The 15,743-nt window shown below is 43.6% G+C and overlaps 1 protein-coding gene across 2 annotated transcripts in view; it reads right to left on the minus strand.

Moving 5' to 3' along the window:
- The window catches only part of tgfb2 (transforming growth factor, beta 2), a 49,027-nt gene extending 33,502 nt beyond the window's left edge, over nucleotides 1-15,525 (minus strand). Inside the window, exons 1-2 of one of the 2 annotated variants that reach the window (XM_037785850.1) lie at nucleotides 15,324-15,525; nucleotides 13,919-14,267 (exon numbers count right to left, since the gene is read on the minus strand). In XM_037785850.1, coding sequence (XP_037641778.1) covers nucleotides 13,919-14,267 — 349 coding nt within the window. In that variant the 5' untranslated portion in view covers nucleotides 15,324-15,525. Of the gene's footprint in view, nucleotides 1-13,918; nucleotides 14,271-15,323 lie in introns of both variants that reach the window. The other variant, XM_037785849.1, reaches the window with a different exon arrangement.
- Between the last annotated feature and the right edge of the window lie 218 nt (nucleotides 15,526-15,743).

A 15,743-nucleotide genomic window follows, 5' to 3' on the forward strand; every position in this document is an offset into this window, starting at 1 on the left:
TCATTCACTAACCAAGATTGCTAACGTTATACTCATATAACTCAACTGACATGTTTAGCTATGCCAAAATTACAACTTAGTTGCTCTACGGTGGCGAAATGAGCAGCATGATGATTGTGACGGTGACTATGCAGCATGTTTGAAGTACTGCCTCCTTTGGCTAATACTGTAGCCCACATTCCCTGCACACTGGAGCAGTATCAAGATGGACTTCTTTTGTTTTTGGCCAACCCGAAGAATTCCCACACTGCAGAGTTTACGTGTTTAGCAGGGCGTCATTTTGACAGAATCACAAAGACAAGACGAGCGCTTGCTTGTGGTGTGTTTACTTTATAGTCTGTTTGTGGCGCGCGTGTAAGATGTCATGTCTGCGACAAGCTTTTATTTACTGCCTGCGGGAGAACACAAAAGAGAAATAGCTAAACCAAGAGATAAATGCCATTGTCCTTGTTAAACACGATATATCCTGGCTGGATTATTTACATGTTATTACTATTTTCATGTTTTTAATACCGCGATTACCGCAAAAAAACGGTATAGAGCGACACCCCTACTCTGAACCAGCAGCTGCGTGGCATGTGTCTGCTATCTTAGACATATACTGGTAAGATTGTTGTACATCTCATGTGAAATTTATTAAAAAATATGAAAATAAACAAATTCTTAATCAGCATATCACAACGGTGCAAGTAGGGATGCTCATTTTTAAAACTTTTCTTAACTGATAACCGACCCTCGTTAACCGATTACTAACCGTTAACCGACAAGATTTGTGCCTCGAACCAGCTGCAGTTTGACGGGAGTCCCCAGTTCACCGTCCGGCTGTTAAGGTGGACCAGCTTCTCTCCTTAAAGTGACGAGCCGCTCCTCTGAGCCGCTCAGCTTTTGAGTTAATTATTAACATTTCTTTTAACTGTTTTTACCGATTGCGTTAATCGGTTAAAATACTTAATGTCGGTTAACAGTTAAACAGTTTATTATGGACATCCCTAGGTACAAGTAATTTGTTTTTAAACAATAAAAATTCAGTAAATTTCCTTCATGATTGGAACTAGAATGTGCAAAATATGGTTAAAGGATACAAGCATGTTATGGAGACGCCATGTGTACAGTAAGACTGCTACTAAAGACAAGGCCTGAATATTTGGGACCAGTGCACCACCTCTAGCCTCGGTGGGACTGAAGTAACTGAAGTCCACAGGGGGAGCACCCTGTCATTGTTTGGTGTTCAGTTGGACTGACGTTAAACTTGGCGTGATCAAAGCTGTCAAATACTTGCTGGAATAGCTCACTTCCACTGTTTCTGTATAGCAGCCAGGCAATTAGAAAGCATGGCAGAGACACACACACATACACACACACACACACGGTGGTGTGTGTACATGCAGAGTGGCAGCAGAGCAGACAAACATTGCCTCATTACTCAGTGAATGACATACACCTTCGTGACCACAACGCCACCAGGCTCTGCTTCACCAACCTGTTGCATAACCCAAGACTGAGCACCGGCACAGCCAGAGAGACCGTCCAAACCCCCCCTCATCCAACGCCCGACCGCAGCCTGTGCACCAAACATCCTCCACCCCTTCCCCCCGCAACTCTGCTAAGACTATCATCTTACACAGGATTTGTGCCGTTGCTGTAAACAATACAGAAAGTGCTGGAGGAGAACTTGTTATTCTTTTAACTCTCTCGCTCAATTGCTCTCTTTCTCTCCCTTCTGTTACGCAATGCTGCTTGGCCACAGTGGCTGAGCAGTTCAAATGGCAGCGGAGTCCAGGTCTTGCATAAGTGAACAGAGATGGGCTCTCAACAACAACCCCGTGGTGAGGTCCGTCACTCAGGCAAATGCCCCGAGGTCTTAAAGTTTTCAGCTCTCCCTGCAGCTGCCTTCTCTCTCTCTCTCACTCCATCACAGGACGAGAGGATTTCAGCCCAATATGGAAGAACCGGATTATGAATTGGGAGACAAAAACAACAGTCATCACAATCGAACGCTGGCACTTTACAGGAATGAAAAATGACGGTTAGTTACTATGCAGTCTGTTTGCAGCAACGCAGTAATAACACCATGACTGCTAGTTCTATTACTGCCCTGAAAACTACACGATCCATCATAGTGACAATGACACGAGCTGAAGAAAACAAAAGGCTAAGAAAGAGTTTCTGCTCCTGAAGAGCAGAAGACTCAGTTCCACTCTGCGTGGAGACGATGAAAAAGGGTCTGAATACAAACTGAACACTTTACTGAGGCTTCAGTATGCTTACTAAATAGCAGTTGTAATAGTGTTGGACGTATCTCATTTGAGACAAAAGTGTTTTTGTCTTTCTGGTCACGAGGTGGAAATCTCCTACATGTGCGCAGAGCTCTTTCTATGTCTGGTGAGATGGCTTTCCAATGTTTCCTGTTTTTACAGACTGGACATTAAAGGTGCTAAATACGGGATTGGGTCCATTTTAGGGATGTCCATAATTAACCGTTAACTGACATTAAGCATTTTAACCGATTAACGCTATCGGTAAAAACAGTTAAAAGAAATGTTAATAATTAACTCAAAAGCTGAGCGGCTCAGAGGAGCGGCTTGTCTCTTTAAGGAGAAAAGCTGGTCCACCTTAACAGCCCACCTTAAGAGGCTGAGCCGGAGTTGCAGGATACAGGAAGTTGGCTCCGGTCTCCGGCTCACTTGAGCGGAGCGGAGGAGTTGTAGTTTCATAGCATTTATTCACCGACAGATAAACTGTACACACACTGCTACACCTACGTTCACAGCTAGAACGCCACCAACACACACACGGTCTGTTGGAAACTCGAGCACGAAGCCTCCGGCAATGCTAGAGCTGCGAACGTAGCACAAATACACACACTGTTGGCCACTCGCTAAAGTTACGGCGGGCAGACACACAGCTGACAACCTGCTGAACTAAACTAAATGTGCGGTGGAGACTTTTACTGGGAAAGTGGCTGCATGTCCGCGACACTACACGCAGCATCGTAGCTGCTAAGTTAACGCTCCCGGACGGTGAACTGGGGACTCTCGTCAACCAATATCTGTTGTGCTCCTGCAGCTGGTACGAAGCACAAATCTTGCCGGTTAACGGTTAATAATCGGTTAACGAGGGTCGGTTATCGGTTAAGAAAAGTTTTCAAAATGAGCATCTCTAATATGCTTGTTTATGGCCATAATTTAACTTTCTGTGAGCTTTCTTTTTGTGAACAACTTTTTATGAGTTCATGTTGACAGAAAAGAACATGTATACATATGCAGATGTAGTTCCAAAACAATTAAACTTAAATTGATTAATTGTATATTGTGCAAGTACAAAACAATACCTAATGTACAAATAGTAATATGGAAACATGCATATCAATATACAATATACTTTAACATAAATTGGTATGTCTACACAAGCAGATACAGGCGTAGCTTGCACCTACAGTATGTACACATGACCTAAATCCAAATACTCCAATATCCATATACTGCACACACATGCTCATATGCACGTACGCACCAAAGTTAACCCCCCCCCTCCTTCTGGCAAGAGATTCAAAAGCTAGAAGAGCTTCTGACCAAGACATTATGGTATTTTCCGAAACACCATGAGATCGTGCAACAGAGTTCTACAGTCAAAATATCTAACAAGTACCACCAATGGTTTAATGACAGTGTGTGTGGTGGTTTCCACCGTACTACTAGGATTTGCTTTGCAGCAGTTAGGCCGGACAACCAAATCCTTTTTTCATGGACAGACATAGGGACCTGAGAATTGTCATTTAGTAAGCACAATAAGGGGCGACGTGGAATCTCCTTGTTGAGAATTTCTGATGAAGATTCAGTGACTTGTAACCAAAAAGACCGTACCTAAACATATGCGTAAAAGTACCTATACAACCTTTTGGACAAAATTGACAAAGAGCAGACGGGGCTAACTTGATCCAGTGTCTAATTATAAGCGTTAAGTAAGCTCTGTGTACGAATCTTAGGTGAATGTTTTGGTAATCAAGATTTTTTTAAGCATATGGTTTACCAAGCTATTTGGAGAACACGCAGTGACTTGGAGAGCTCCATGAATGAATCTAGAACGGGGTTTTAATTGTGGATTATTACTATTATTTACAAACTACCACACGTTTCTTAACCTTTCTCTGTCTAAAATAAATATAAATTCTATTTATAATGAAATGAAACGCAGCCGCCACGCAACACAGCCGCCACGCAACCGCCACGCGACGCAGCCACCCGCCACGCATTGTTCATGCGGGCGGTCTGGCCGGGGCGTTAAGTAATTTGGTGTGAACTACGCATGGACTGTTTTTCCGGTTCAGTCAGCTGAGGTTGCTTATAACAGCAACGGAAATCCTGATTTTCATCAATTGCATTTACATTTCTGCAAATTCCATGATATTCCGCATTTTACAGCTGATTCCATTTTTATCATTAGATTCTGCAATTCTGTCTGTATAAGCCTTATCACCCAGCCCGACTGGAAGGAAAAACGTTGAAAGACTTGAATCCCTCCTTGATTGCTGACCTGAAGTTACGCTCCCAGACATGTTTTTTGCTTGTTGTGGAGGTAGGACAGACGGCTTTAGTCCAATGCTCACAGTTTGCGACTGTAGTACACACACTTGCAGACATATGCCTTTAACTCTCCACACAAAATCGGGTCCACTCCTTTCAGTCTCTCTGTTTCATATTAAAAAAGTGACACATCCTTCCTGTAGACTCTTTAAAGGCCTGATTAGATGCAGATCTGAAACTTGTGCCAAACAACACTTTCTGTCCTGCACCCCCTTGGAAATTTACACACCACAGGAATGTCTCTTCATACTGCTAATACCTGAACGGACAACAGTTCACTCTGCTCTGAGATTACCAGCTCAAAGTCTTTTCATTGTTCAAGCAGATCTGTTTGTTTCAGTTCCCCTAATTTGCTTCAGTGGGTGTTCACACTGATACCTTAGTTCATGATATTCATAGTTCATCTCTTGTTCATGCTGCAAACTCAAGTGTTAGAAAGTCCTCACATCATGCTTTTAATGTAATTTTGCCAACACAAATGCTGTTGCTTTCTGAGCTTATGCTTTCTTTAAATGCTCACCGAGGGTATTGGTGTTCTGACATGATATTTACAGCAGTGGACACTCTGTGTGTCACTGTCCCGATGTACTCATGCAGGACTTGTGCTACAATGTGTGTGTGCATTTCAAGGGCATTTCCAAAGCAAACAGCAGTGTAAATAAAATGCCAAATATGATTAAAGACAAACATTGGCTGTGAAAAAGCAGGTTTTATCAGTTACTGAGGGGAACAGTCGCACGTGTGTTCAGCCATGCTGAGCAGCACGTCTGCCTTCAAGCAGGGATGCACCGATACCGATAACGGATCGGATGTTGGGCCGATACTGACTCACACAGTTTATATAGCGCTTTTCTAGTCTTCCGACTACTCAAAGCTCTTTACACTACATGTCAGCATTCAGCCATTCACACACACATTCATACACTGATGGTGAGACTGCCATGCAAGGAGCCAACTTGCCCATCAGGATTGGATCTAAATACTCATTCACACACCGATGGCTCAGCCTTCGGGAACAATTTGGGGTTAAGTGTCTTGCTCAAGGACACATTGACATGTGGACCGGAGGAGCCGGGGATCGAACCGCTGACCTTCCGATTGGTGAACAACCTGCTCTACTCTCTGAGCAGTTCAATTCACTATTCAATTGTCTTATATGTTTATATACGATATACATTACAGACTGGAATTCCTGTTTAGGTTTGACCAATTCATTGCTTTGTTGAGGCTCCTTTACAGACATGCAGTCACATGCAGTTTTGGGCAAAAACCATGCAGTTCATTGAATGCAGTTTGTATGTGTCATTTTCGCTTGTACTAAAATGGTGTATTTGAATATTTCTGCAAACCGGGGTCCTTAAATTCCATATATTGGGTATCACTGTAAAGCTGAGACTCTTGTGGATCCAATGAGCCCAACTGTATTCATGTGTGATGATGTTAGTCCCCATAGGAGACATTTCATTGTAATGAGACCATTTTTTTAAACTTGACCTCACTGTATAAAATGACCTGTGGTGACCTTTAGGATAATCACAGCCTCATCAAACAAGAGACCTAGAGCATTCAGAGGATGGATGGATCAGACTAGAGACCTAGAGCATTCAGAGGATGGATGGATCAAACTAGAGACCTAGAGCATTCAGAGGATGGATGGATCAAACTAGAGACCTAGAGCATTCAGAGGATGGATGGATCAAACTAGAGATCTAGAGCATTCAGAGGATGGATGGATCAGACTATAGACCTAGAGCATTCAGAGGATGGATGGATCAAACTAGAGACCTAGACTATTCAGAGGATGGATGGATCAAACTAGAGACCTAGAGCATTCAGAGGATGGATGGATCAAACTAGAGACCTAGACTATTCAGAGGATGGATGGATCAAACTAGAGACCTAGAGCATTCAGAGGATGATGGCTTTCCTAGCTAGATTGACAATAAGGGGGTTTCTGAGCAGTTTACACAAATGCAGTTATTGCATAAATCTCCAAATGTCAAAGGTTTTGGAAACCAAATCACAGCATGGCTTTTTCTGTGGTGTTGCTCGAGGTCTTGGTGTCTTAATGTGGTATTTTGGAAGGATTATTTATCATTTTTATTAATTCTTGAATGGTAAACATTTTTTTTAATTCAGCACCAAATCTGTGTAACAATTGCTATCAACCCCAGAATTGCTGCAACAATTCATGAGATATAATAGAGCATCGGGATGACCATCACAAACTTATTACAACATTTTCTACGCTCTTATACACTTTCACAATTTATTGTAATTGATTTATTAATTAATTAATTTGTATTTCTTACTAATGACTAGAACAACTTGACACAGTGCTGAGCATCTCAAATTAATCTTCAGGTTCCCAGCTTTCAGATGATGTACACCACTTCTATGTGACACCTACTGTTGACTGTTTATCTACCCCTGAACATCACCCCGACCCCTCTAAAGAAAAGGTCGGAATAGAAAGGGTTAATGAGTGTTGATTGGTAGATGCTGTAAATCTCTATGTTGTCTGTATGCTTTTGCATACACAACAGCTCCATGTAACATACAACATAGCACCTGAGCTAATTGATATGCATTGTTCCCGGGTTGTCTGACTTGACTTGAATTGACAAAAGGAGGGTTGAACATGGGTCAGATAACCAGGTCCAACCTGGTCATTGGTGTGAAAGAGGTATTTGACATCTTCTGCAGACTGGGTATCTGCAGGTTTCAACAAGTCAAATTTAAGACTTTTTAAGACAGCCATCTCCGGGGAGAGGTCTCGCAAGGGGATCCTGCCACACCGAACAGCCGTCTCTAACCTGCCGAGTTGAACCCCCCGGGCAGACTGCGCAACGGGGGCCGTTACCGGCCTCGCACCGTCCACGGGCTGAGCAATGGTCAAAAGGACTCAGGCCCCAAGCGACACCGGGCAAGCGGTCTTCCGTACGCCACATTTCCCCACTCCGCCCGTCGGACGGCGATTCGGCGCTGGGCTCTTCCCTCTTTGCTCGCCGCTACTGAGGAATCCCGACAGGCTGCACCTTCCGCGCTTGTGAGTGTGGTTTCAGCCATGGTTGTATTAAGAGAGGTTTCAGGTTTCAACGTCTTCAGCGACACGCCCCCAGCGTCTCAGAGCAGAGAATACTGATGATTTTCCCATGATTTTGAAAGCTAATTTTATATACTTGCCGATTTTTTTAATTATTCAAATTTGGCTGGGTGGTTAGTAACACATTTTTCTGTGGTGCGACAAACCCAGAATGCATATTTATTTTTGCTTTACACCGACTTTAAACATATTCTTTGCATCATTCAATAATCCCCAAATCTTACACTGCCGATGCACAACAGATATAAACATCATGTAGGAGTTGTGTGGGTTACCAAATATGATGCAGCCTGAACACAAACCCTCAGCTGATTCAGCCAGACTCCACAGTGTACGTGACTCTAAATGATTGTGTTGTGTTGTTTTTTCTATCATACAAAAATGCAAACATTAAAATTCGTCCATCCTTCTAAAATGTAAATATAAACGGAAAACTAGTCACTTGTGTAGACAGTGTTGTGCAGACATCCAGCACACAGTGGGGTCAGCATGTTCACAGGCTACTGTAGAGAAAGCTGGAACTCTATAGCACTCCAGAGACACTCTGTCCACTCTGCCCCGTTATAGCCACACTAACAGGGAAGCACTGTGTCAACCAGCCCAGCACACACAGCTATGACATTTACTATACACGACTATATACATATGACATACATACTGGCTACCTGTCCTCCCTTAAAACTCTGCTGAAAACAATCAATGATATGAAGTCATCTACCTGCACCTTTGACTTTCTACCAACTTCATTTTTGAAGGAAGTTCTCCCCACCGTTGGCCCTCACCTTCGCCTCTCCCCTCCTTAAAAAAACAAACCTAGACCAGTGGAGGCTGGTCCATAGAAGCAGAGGAGGTTGCTCCTGCTCATTAACATTTATATCAAATGTTTGTCTCTTCTTTTTTTAAATATTATTGAACTTCTGATTTAAATGCTTCAACAGCAACACCTGCAGGGCAGGCAAGATCTTTATCTGTGATTGGCCAAAACAGTAAAATGATGCTCTAAGGGAGGTCATCCTTCCTTGGGTTGTTACCAATCAACAACCAATAGAATACAAGATTGACATTGCATTGGTCCAATGATGATTTCCTAATGTCATCTTCAATCTCTACCTCTGTATTTGTACTGGCAGTAAAGTATCAGACATCAGCATCTTAGGAAAGAAATTATAACGTGCAAATTGTGAATTACTTTTAAACACAACAAAACAAATCTTTTTTATTTAGCTAACTACAGCAGCACGTCGGACTGCTGCATGCCACCGTATCCCGCCATGGGTCAGCACGGACAGCTGAGCGAGGGCCGAAGGCCGAGGCTGCCTGGGGCGCGCGGTAGTCGGACTCCGTCGGGGAGTGGATAGAGAGAGATCCGCTCAGACCTCGCTGCTCAGGCCTCGTGGTCAGCTGTCCTGGCTGGGCCACACCGGGCTGCAGCCGCCCCAAGTCCCTACGTTTCCTGAGTTTCCCGGCTTTGCCTCTGCCTCTGCCCCCAGGCCGTCCACCCAAGTTTCCCGGCACGGCCTCTGCCCTGTCCTGATTATTTTCATTGTCAATTTCATTTAATTTTAGTTTGATTTGGTCTATGAAATGTTGATCAGTGTTTCCCAAAGCCCAAGATGACGTTCTCAAATGTCTCGTTTTGTCCACAACTCACAGAGATTCAGTTTTAAACCAGAAAATATTCTCATTTAAGAAGCTGGAATCAGAGAATTTTGACTTTTTGTCTTAAAAAAATTACTCAAACTGATTAATCAATTATCAAAATAGTTGCCGATTCATTTAATAGTTGACAACTAATCGATGAATCGTTGCAGCTCTAATAAATCGTGTTCATGTTTAGTTAGTAGTCTTCTTATTTATTACAAGATAACAACTTAACTATAACATTATCTGGAGACATCAAAACTATTGAGGAGTGGCATGTCAATATGTCACAATGAAGGGCAGTACAGTGGGTTTCTTCAGGGAGAACAAAATGATCAAATGGGTACTCCAGTGATTTAGTATTGCACTGTGTGTGTGTGTGTGTGTGTGTGTCGGAGAGAAGAGAGAGCAGAGAGCACAGCTGGTACTGCTGTATCAACATTGCGGAAAATGAGTATTGAAACCATTTCAAATATTCAGCATTGATATGCGTCGATACTTTGATATCTTTGACAACGCTACAGCGTATACCAGCTGTAATTAGACCCCTCCCTGCCTGGTAAACACCCAGATTATTTTTTTCGAACTCCACTCCCCCAGTTTCTGTGATACATTTCCAAACAGACCTTAACATAGAGTCTCTCCTGCTGGAATTTTCCATGCAGTGAGTGGCAGCCAGGCTATACACACACACACACACACACACACACACACACACAATGCCTCATAGCTAACTGGGTTTAAATAAACGACTGTGAGACCTGGCACAGTGTCTCCAACCCCCCTTCCATATACACCCCTCACCCCTCCTCACCTTCCTCATTCCACTGCCCAGCATTTCTGTACGGCTTCCAGGGCCGATGTGCCCCACATTGCTGCCTCTGAGGATTTCCTGGCACCCAACCAAATAAGAAGTGTGTGTGTGTGTGTGTGTGTGTGTGTGTGTGTGTGTGTGTGTGTGTGATATTCACTTTCACAGCAACTCTCACGCTCACACGTCAAGTGAAAGAGACTAAATAAATAGAGCCTATCAGCTGAAGGGGTTCACTGCTTGATCTCTCTCCTGTCAGCATCTGTCTCCAGATGTGAGGGACCTGCCCAGTGTCACCAGTTCACATGAATGGGACTCAATTCGGGCCTCTTTCTCCTCCCTGCGTGCGTGTTGACTCAGTGTTATTTATACCCTGTAAATGCTTTCCTGACTGCACTTGGCATCAGGCCACATCTATTCATATTTAAGGTATTTACACAGGAGGCAGGGCCAAGGATAACATTTAATGCAAAATACACCTCGGGGCATACAAAATGTCATGCTAATTTATTTTTGCTTCGGTTCGAGTGCTCACATTTCTGATGTGAATGGGAAAACCATATTGGGGTTAATGGCTCTGCAGTTTCATTTAATATGATTATTTTGTTTCTACAGCCGTGCCTTTCGTCTGATGTGTCTTTGATCTGCAGAAGGATAAATTCATCTTCTCCTCATGGGAGGTCAAAGGTCAGGGTCAGCTACAGAACAGCACCACTGAAGCTGTCAGCAGAGAACTGAAACTTCTGCTTCAAGGATTATTATGCAAACGTGGCTTCCTCTGCAAACTGCACTTTGTTTCAAATTCCCAAATGTTTTTTAGCAGATCTACACATCTCATACACACAAACTGTCAGCTTTTCTATCACATCCTTTGAGGTGTCAGCGAGAATGTTGGGGAAACCTTTTAGGCCGGGCATCATCGTGCACTACTCCATACAGAGTGGTTGTCCACACTTTAATAAATGTAAGGCTGCTCACTGATATATATACATCGCTCCACCACGCACGGACAGAGCCTGGTAACGCCAAGGATCAACAGCATAGCGCTGAAAATACATTCCAGGATAAGATACTGTTAACAAGGACAAGTGGGTCACGAATGTATCTAAAACCGGTACAGGAAGATCTTCACCAAGGTGATTTAAAAGTTGCCAGACAGACACACTTTTTGGACAAAATCAACGTGAGCTGATTGATGCTGAAAATGGAGTAAGAGAAAATGTCTCAATTTGGTGAAATCATACACAGCTACTAAAGTTTGTGACCCGGCAGCCATGTTGAGATCAGTTGAAGAAGAAATACCAAGCACCGCCCACCAGCCGGGTCTAAAGCTTTCTCATTTTACAGCTAAACGGTGCACTGCAAGATGTTTCTGCACACATTTGAGGAGAGAAATAAGCATTACAGTAACAGAATATTCAGCGCTTCCTTGAGCGTTTGACTGTTTGATCGGAGTTCACGAGTGATTGACAGCTGCTACATCCAATAGGAACGCTTTCTCTCTGAAATGACCTGTGAAGTTTCCCACCACGGGCTAGATTGTTTAAAGTCAAACAGAGTCATGAGGAGGAGCAGAAGTCTAGTTATCTCTCAGAACACTTGAATTACAATATGCTGAAAGGTTATTCTGGAATTTTTTACCCAATGATGCCAAAAAATATACTGCCTACTGAAGCTTTAAAGAGTTAGTTCACCACATTACATGATAAGTATTTGGTAAAGGGTAAAGACTTAAAGCATAATTACCCAAGACTTAGTTAACATTGTCATATGTATCAGTACATATAAATATTTACTGGTTCCTACTGGTACTTAAAGGGACTGTTTGTAACTTCTTACACGTATAAACAATCCGGATCGGTGTCCGTATGCGCGCTCGCGTGTGGCTACGCTGTTCAGACTCAGACTCCAACACAAACTACACGGAAGTACCATAACCGCAAAGTTATATCTAGTGAAGCCCGTCTGTTAATCAGTGTTGGCCGCGGTCGGAGGACGCGGGGGAGACCGTAGCTTTGGTCTCCAGGACCGGAGTCTCTGCTGTACTCTGCTCCTCTGCTTGCCTTCACTCACACACCGCACTCGTTCTCACTCTGTCGCTCCACCTCTCATGTGCATGCGCGCACACTCCACACTTCAGAAGAGTTAGTTTAGCTCTGAGAATATCTAGTGAATGTTCAGTGGACGTTTGTGCAGAAATAACTGCTGCAGCTCCTCCAGACCAACAGAGGTTTCCCGTGTCTTGTGAAGTGACGGGGCTCCGCAGAGAGAAACGTTATCGTCTCCGACCAAAACTCCGGCGTCTCCCCTGTTCCCTCCGGCCGCGGTCGGGAGGCTGAGGCAGGAAAAGCCAACACTAGGATCAGCATTGATTCATGGAGAGACCTTCGTCTGGTCAGCTAACATTACTGCCAAGCAGCTGAAATATAGAGTGATGTTGTGCTTTTAGCTGACGTGTGTCGCCTCACTGTTTTGAGCGATGCTCGTTCATGTCTATTTAGAGCGAGCACAATCAACAGGACGCTGACTTTCGTTGATTTAACGGCCACAGGTGTCGCTGTTAACAAGACATTTATGATTCTTACAAACAGTCCCTTTAAGTATTTTGTAAGTACTGGGTACCTACAGGGTATTTGAGAGGAAAGAATAAATGACGTATGCTGTAGCTATCTCTCTGAGTTGTTTTGCCTGCCTGCTACAGTAACTGTGAGTTTACCACACACTTTATGTGCTTCATGTAAAAAGAGTTATTTGTGAAGCAGCAACATACTCTAAGCTACTATAAAGTAATGTTCAGGAAATCACATCATTTTTACTCGTTTTTTTTTCTTCTTATGGACAAAAGCGGAAAAGAAAGAGACAGCAGCTTCTTCCTCATCCTCTTCATCACACATCTTCAGGACACCAAGAAGAACAACACATCAAAACCCCCAAAACCTCTAAATCCCCCGTAAGTACCCAGTACTTTCAGAATACTTCTTACAGCATAAGTAATGTCTCCTTTCCTCTGAAATATCCCGTTAAAGTACCCAGTACTTACAAAGTACTTACAAAGTACTTACAGGGGACTTACTACTTACAGTGATTATAATGTTAGTATAAAGTAGTTCCAATGAGTGCAGATATCTAACTCTTAACATGAGTGAACTAGAAGGGCACTCAGCACTCAGACCTCCGCCAAGGCCCGTTTCCATAAATGAAGAGTAGATGCTTGTATCCGCCCTGTGATCCGGATCCGCTCCCCATCATGCTGCAGCAGGAGGAGGAGGAGAAAGAGGAGGGGAGGAAGAGGAGGAGGAGGAGGAGGAGTAGGAGGAGGAGGAGAGGAGGAGAAAGAGGAGGAGGAGGAAGAGGAGGAGGAGGAGGAAGAGGAGGAGCAGCAGGAGGAGGAGGAGAGAGGAGGAGGACTAGCAGCAGCAGCAGGAGGAGGAGGAGGGGGAGGAAGAGGAGGAGCAGTAGGAGGAGGAGGAGAGAGGAGGACGAGTAGGAGGAGGACTAGCAGCAGCAGCAGGAGGAGGAGAGAGGAGGAGGAGGAGCAGCAGGAGGAGGAGGAGGAGGAGGAGCAGCAGCAGCAGCAGCAGGAAGAGGAGAGAGGAGGAGGAGCAGCAGCAGCATCAGCAGGAGGAGGAGGAGGAGGAGAGCATCCAGCTGAGCACGATGGGATGGATTTTTCCAAAACAATCACAAACACACGTGCCCACGTGGAGGTGCTCTGTGGGACTATGAAGTGTTTAAAGTTCAGACACACACACACACACACAGATCTATACTACTCACTCTCTGCCGGGTAGAAAGGCTGCATGTCGATCTTGTGCACCTCCTTGGCATAGTACTCCTCCTCGCTGCGCTGCCGCTCGCACGTCGCCGCCCGCTCGTTGGCCTTCTCCTGCAGCAGGTCCCGGGTGCTGTTGTAGATGGCCACGATGTCCCGGTTCACCTCCTCCGGCTCCGGGAAGTCCTCCGGTGGACCAGGCAGCTTCAGCTTGCTCAGGATCTGCCCTCGGATCGCCTCGATGCGCTTCTTCTTGAACTGATCCATGTCCAGCGTGCTGCATGTGGACAGACTGAGCGCCACGGTGGCTAGATCCAGAGTGAGGAGGAGAAGACTGACAACACACAGGTTCATCTTCTTCCAATAAAATCCCCAATAATAAAAAAAAAAATTAGGAAAATAGTCACTGGAGAGATTTCAGACGCATTTCTTTGGGTAAAAATCTAAGTGGAAAGCATTTGTGCACACAATATTCATGTATCCTCATACATATACTGCCTTGATGACTACACTTTTGGTTAGAAAAGTACAAAAATAACTTATTTATTTTGTATTGACAGATGAAAGAAAAAAATTTAAAATTTAAAATTTAAAAATTAAAAATTAAAAACAAAAATAGCAAAGTAGCCTACAGATGAAAAAAAAAACCAAAACAAAACAAACAGCAAAGTAAATAAAGATTAAATAAAGGGATTTTGTGGGACTTTTTTTCACATGGATAACCAAGTTAGTAAACAATTGAAACCTCTTGGGGAAAAAAGCTGGAGCTGGCACTGTGTAGGATAGATACCATTTATCAAATTAATTGTGATGAATTTATTTTGAAAAAATAGCACTGTTGGTTCAAATTCTCCAGTTTCAGTAAAGTGTACCTGAAAATCCATTAAAATCCATTAAAATTCATTCAACTGTCTCGTTAGAATAAACAGAGATGTGGTGACGGTGAACGAACAGTGCGTAAAGACGCAGAGGAATGTTTCCATCAGACGAATCTGAGATATATATACTGTATATGGATGAAAAACAGGAGAGGTTTATTATCATCAGCACACCTCCACCTCCACCTCATCAGAGCAACTCTCTCTCTATCCAGCACACTTCAGTGTCTTCATCTGAGATTCATTACTTTGTTTTTATTCCTCCAGACGAATCCCACTTTAATAAACATCCATGAACTCAGAAAAAAAAGCTGAACTCAAGAATCCATTCCACGATGGAAAAAAGTCTTCTTTTTTAAAAAAAAAAAGTAACTCCAAAGAAACAGCTCCTTGTTTGCGTTGCGACTGCACACAGCGACTTTACGCGTCTGCCTCAACCCATGTAGTGCTGCTGGACGAGCCGTCTTTTACGCGTCAGGAGGAGAGACTTCAGGAGGCTTTTAGAAGAGATTTATGAAGGAACTAGAGTTACCTTCTTGCTGCCACTCCGTCTGCTTCAAACCGAGGTGGTGTTCATCACTGTCGGAGAGGAGAAACCCTTCAATTCAACTCCTAAACTCCACAACTCAACTCGACTCCACTCCACGTTACCAGCCTTCTTGTTGTGAACAGCAGTCAGTCGCTCGCTGCGTCTAACGGCTGATGGTCCACTGGCCGCTGCTGCTGCTTTGGCACGCGGGGTCCTAAAGCCGGTCAGTTCAAGGCATAGGAAACTTTTTTCTGCAAAAAAAACCCCCATCTCTCACATCACAGCCGGCCAATAGAGTCACACACAAAAAAAACATTACTACTACTACTTATAATAATAATAATAATAAAAATTATACAAATTGTCAATATTTATTTTGTATTAAAGGGACTATTTGTAACTTTCAGAAATGCTTGTTAACAG

This window comes from Sebastes umbrosus, chromosome 11 (genome assembly GCF_015220745.1).
Source record: "Sebastes umbrosus isolate fSebUmb1 chromosome 11, fSebUmb1.pri, whole genome shotgun sequence".
Classification (NCBI taxonomy): Eukaryota; Metazoa; Chordata; class Actinopteri; order Perciformes; family Sebastidae; genus Sebastes; species Sebastes umbrosus.